This window comes from Oryzias melastigma, linkage group LG6 (assembly GCF_002922805.2).
Source record: "Oryzias melastigma strain HK-1 linkage group LG6, ASM292280v2, whole genome shotgun sequence".
In the NCBI taxonomy this organism is placed as follows: Eukaryota; Metazoa; Chordata; class Actinopteri; order Beloniformes; family Adrianichthyidae; genus Oryzias; species Oryzias melastigma.
Genome location: NC_050517.1, coordinates 29286443 through 29290243, shown reverse-complemented (window position 1 = coordinate 29290243; position 3801 = coordinate 29286443). Strand labels below are relative to the sequence as shown.

Below are 3801 nucleotides of genomic sequence, written 5' to 3'. Positions count from 1 at the left end.
GGGGCAGAGAAGCAGAACGAAATCAGAACTGAAGTTCACCTCAATACTTTATAATGGAGCCCTGGTTCTGATGATCGGGGTCAAAGGTCTCCTTTAGGCCTTCAGCAGGTTTGGTCCATCCTTCCATGTAGATCTTATCTACAGCTGTGGTCTTTGGGACTTTTAGCTCTGTCGGATTGAGGTCCAGAGTCTGGATAGAACCATCCAGAATCTTCAGATTCTTCTCCTGAAGCCCCTCCATGGTTAGTATCTTCACAGTGGTCAGCATTCTTCTCCCTCCAAAGAGGACGAGTGGCGATTTTACCAAAGACTTCCACTTCGATCATCTGATCACATGACCATCTCCCAATCCTCCTCTGGATCTTTCAGATAGTTTCTGGAGGACTTTAGACGGTTCTGGGCACGTTCTGGAGGACCGTTGGGGCTCTGAAGGATTTGAACCCACGATGATGTTGTGTATTACCACAGTAACCGTTGTTCCTGTGGTTCCAGCTCTCACGGGTCATTGACCAGTTCTTGACCGCTTCCTCACTGTTCTCCAGATCATTTGTTCCAGCAGGCGAGATCTTTCATGGAGCTCAAGGTGGACGTTTCATTCCAGTCTGGGTTAGTTGGACAAACGTTCGGACCCTAGACTCTAGGTCTACAATCTTGTCCCTGGTGTCCTTCGACAGCTCTTTGATTATGGTGGAGCGGTAATAACAAATTCAAACAGGTGTCATGAGTACAGGTAAGGTGTAGAGGAAGAAGAAACCGGTCTGCAGGGACATAATTCCTGCTGAATTACTGTAAAAGCCCATTTTTTTTCCTCTCCGTTCTATAAATAAATGGGATTCCTGAGATCTTTCTTTCCTTCCTGTCTGTAACAGTTGAAGTGTTTCTACGATCAACAGCGTTCACGGGTCCATCATCAACCATACACACCCTAATGTTTCAAAGAGGATCGGAAGAACCTCGCATGGTCTCACCTGAGAGCAGAGTGAAGGTGACGGAGTAGATGCCGTTCTCTTTGGTGGCGGCGGAGCTCTCCGTGTAGGTGATGTCCACCTGGAACTTGACCGGCTTCTGGAAGACTGTGGGACTGGCTGTGGACTTGTACTCCGCTCGGAAACTGGTCTGAGAGATGACACTGTGGCTCAGGCTGGGGATCTGAGGAGCAGGAAGAGTCGGAGAGGGACAGGATTCAGGTGACGGATCAGCTGATAACACATGGCGAGTTGTGGATCATTACTGAGGTGGAATCAGATTTGATCCATCAATCTAGTTCAACAATTCATAAATCAAACCACGATTCTTACCATTGAATATGTTTTTACAATTCCTATATGTTTCTTTTTACTGGATGTTTGAGAATTAAAATGATCTGTATTGAGTCAGCATCACTTATACTCAGGGGTGAAAGTAGATTTTCCCAACTCATCCTCCGACGCACCGGCTGTACGGAAGGTCGGGGGTCCGCAGCCCTCGGGACGCAGCACCGGACCCGGCACCGGACCTGTCACTGGACATGGCACCAGACGCAGTACGTGACCCAGCACCGGACGCGAACCGGACCTGTCACCGGACACGGCACCAGACGCAGAACATGACCCAGCACTGGACGCAGGACTGGATGCGGTACCGGAAGCTGCACCAGACGTGGCCTAGACACGCCACCAGACCCGGACACCGGACACGAACCAGACACTGTACCAGAAACGGAACCGGATTCGAACCGGACGTGGTATCAGACTCGGCACCAGACGTGGTACCAGACACGGCACCTGACTCGAACCGGACATGGCACCAGATGTGGTATCAGACTCAACACCGGACGCCGTACCAGAGATGGCACCTGACTCGAACCAGACGTGGTATCAGACTCAGCACCGGACGAGAACCGGTCCCGGATGTGGGACCAGACACGGCATCAGATGTGGTACTGGACACTGCACTGGACGCGAACCGGACCTGGATGCGGGACCGGATGCGGTACCGGACACAGCACCAGACCTGGCACCAGAAGCAGCACCAGAAGCAGCACCAGACCCAGCACTGGACGCAAACCGGATGCGGTACCAGACGTGGCACCTGACTCGAACCAGTCCCGGACGTGGTACCGGAGATGGCACCGGAAGCAGACTGGACCCTGACGTGGGACTGGATGCGGTACCAGACGCAGTACCAGATGCAGCACCAGACCCGGCACCGGACCCGGACACCATACCAGACCTGGACGTGGCACCAGACATGGCACCAGACACGAACTGGACGCAGTACCAGAAGCAACAGCGGATGCAAACCAATGCACTCTGCGTCATGGCACTGGACCGGTTCTGGTTCGCGGCCTAGAGGTTGGGGACCCGTGACTTAATGGAAACAGCCACCACGTCAAAAAACAATGAGTTAGGGACGGTCAAAACATTAAAAAACGATGCGGAGGGATCCCGGACGTCAACATGCGACATCTGTCACGTGTTATGCATCGAAAACCGGCCGCACAGCTGATCTCTCCACCCGGAGCGGCGTTCCACCTCCAATTCTTTTACTGGAACGCCGCTCCGGTCTGCTCCGGCTCACTTGAAGCCACGTGAAACTGATTGAAGCATAAAGATGTAGACAGTGAGGAATAGTGTTTGTCATTTTAAACAACCTGAAACTGTAAAAAAAAAATGGGGTCAATTAATAATAAAAGTAAAAAGTGACAACTAGAAAACATTCAGTCCTTTCTTCTGCACTGACAACAAATGTTCGAACAGAAACCAGGTTGTATAAATGAACTTTTTGTCATTTTTAGGTACAGCCTCTCATCTATGCTAACAGTCACATGACGTCACATCACTGATCACCAGATTTTTGTAATATATTTAAATTCATTTCTCCTTCAAAGTGCAGACTGTTTATTCTTAACTATTTGACATACTTTACATTCTTCTTTTTTTCCTATATTTTAGAGAAATACATACTTTGTGACGGACATATATTTTTAGAAGGCTGTACCACATTTACAAGTAGCCGAGTACTCGGATACTCATTACAGTCCTGGCTGGATCCTTCAGTCATCCCTGAGAGGTCAGATTTTCAGTAGTTTGTGCTGTTGGGGTTGTGGGGGGGGTCGTACCGATAGAAAGGCTTGAACGACGTCGGCTTTGATGGAGCTCAGAGGCTTGTCTCTGATCACGATGAAGATCTGCTCCTCTTTCTCTAGGCTGATGAAGTTACCAAACCAGGATTTTTTGGCGAGTCTGCAGAGAAAAGCAGAGAAGTTACTGAAGCTGTTGATGTCCGTCGCCTCCATGTGGTCCCAACAGCAGGACAGATGAGCTCCTCCGTCTGAGACGACTGTATCAGTGAACGATCTGAACTAAAGCAACAAAATCTTCTTTTAACAGCAATTAACCCAAAAACAACAAATAGAGCTTTGTTTTCCTCGTCTGAGCCTAAATCTGGACCTGAACTGTACGGCTGGACAGCTCCAGAATCTTTCTACTCACTCTGGGGAAGACTCTGGAGTCAGGCTGGACATCTCCTCCTGAGTGGGAACTGCAGAGAAGATCCAAACAGAAAACTCACACAATGATCCACACAATGTTTTGCTGTGTTTGTTTGTTTTCAGGTGGGGTGGGGGCCGCAGCAGCACCTTGCAGTTTCCTGCGATGGAAGCGTGGCGAGCCCAGAAAGCTGTTCCTGATGGAGTTCAGCCGAGTCCTCCAGGGCAGGCCTCCAATGGAGGGGCTCGGGGGCGGGGTCGGAGTCGGGGTCCCCGCTGGGCTGTCCTTGGGGGTGTGCACCGGAGTGCCCTTTGGGGTGGGGAGGGGGCTT

The 3801-nt window shown here is 50.5% G+C and overlaps 1 protein-coding gene across 1 annotated transcript in view; it reads right to left on the bottom strand.

Annotated features, from left to right (window-relative positions):
• The window catches only part of brsk2a (BR serine/threonine kinase 2a), a gene marked incomplete in the record, with an annotated part of 69793 nt that overhangs the window by 21772 nt on the left and 44220 nt on the right, over positions 1-3801 (bottom strand). The window contains 4 exon segments of the mRNA XM_024280810.2: positions 969-1149; positions 3101-3224; positions 3474-3522; positions 3620-3801. Of these exon segments, the coding sequence (XP_024136578.1) occupies positions 969-1149; positions 3101-3224; positions 3474-3522; positions 3620-3801 (536 nt within the window).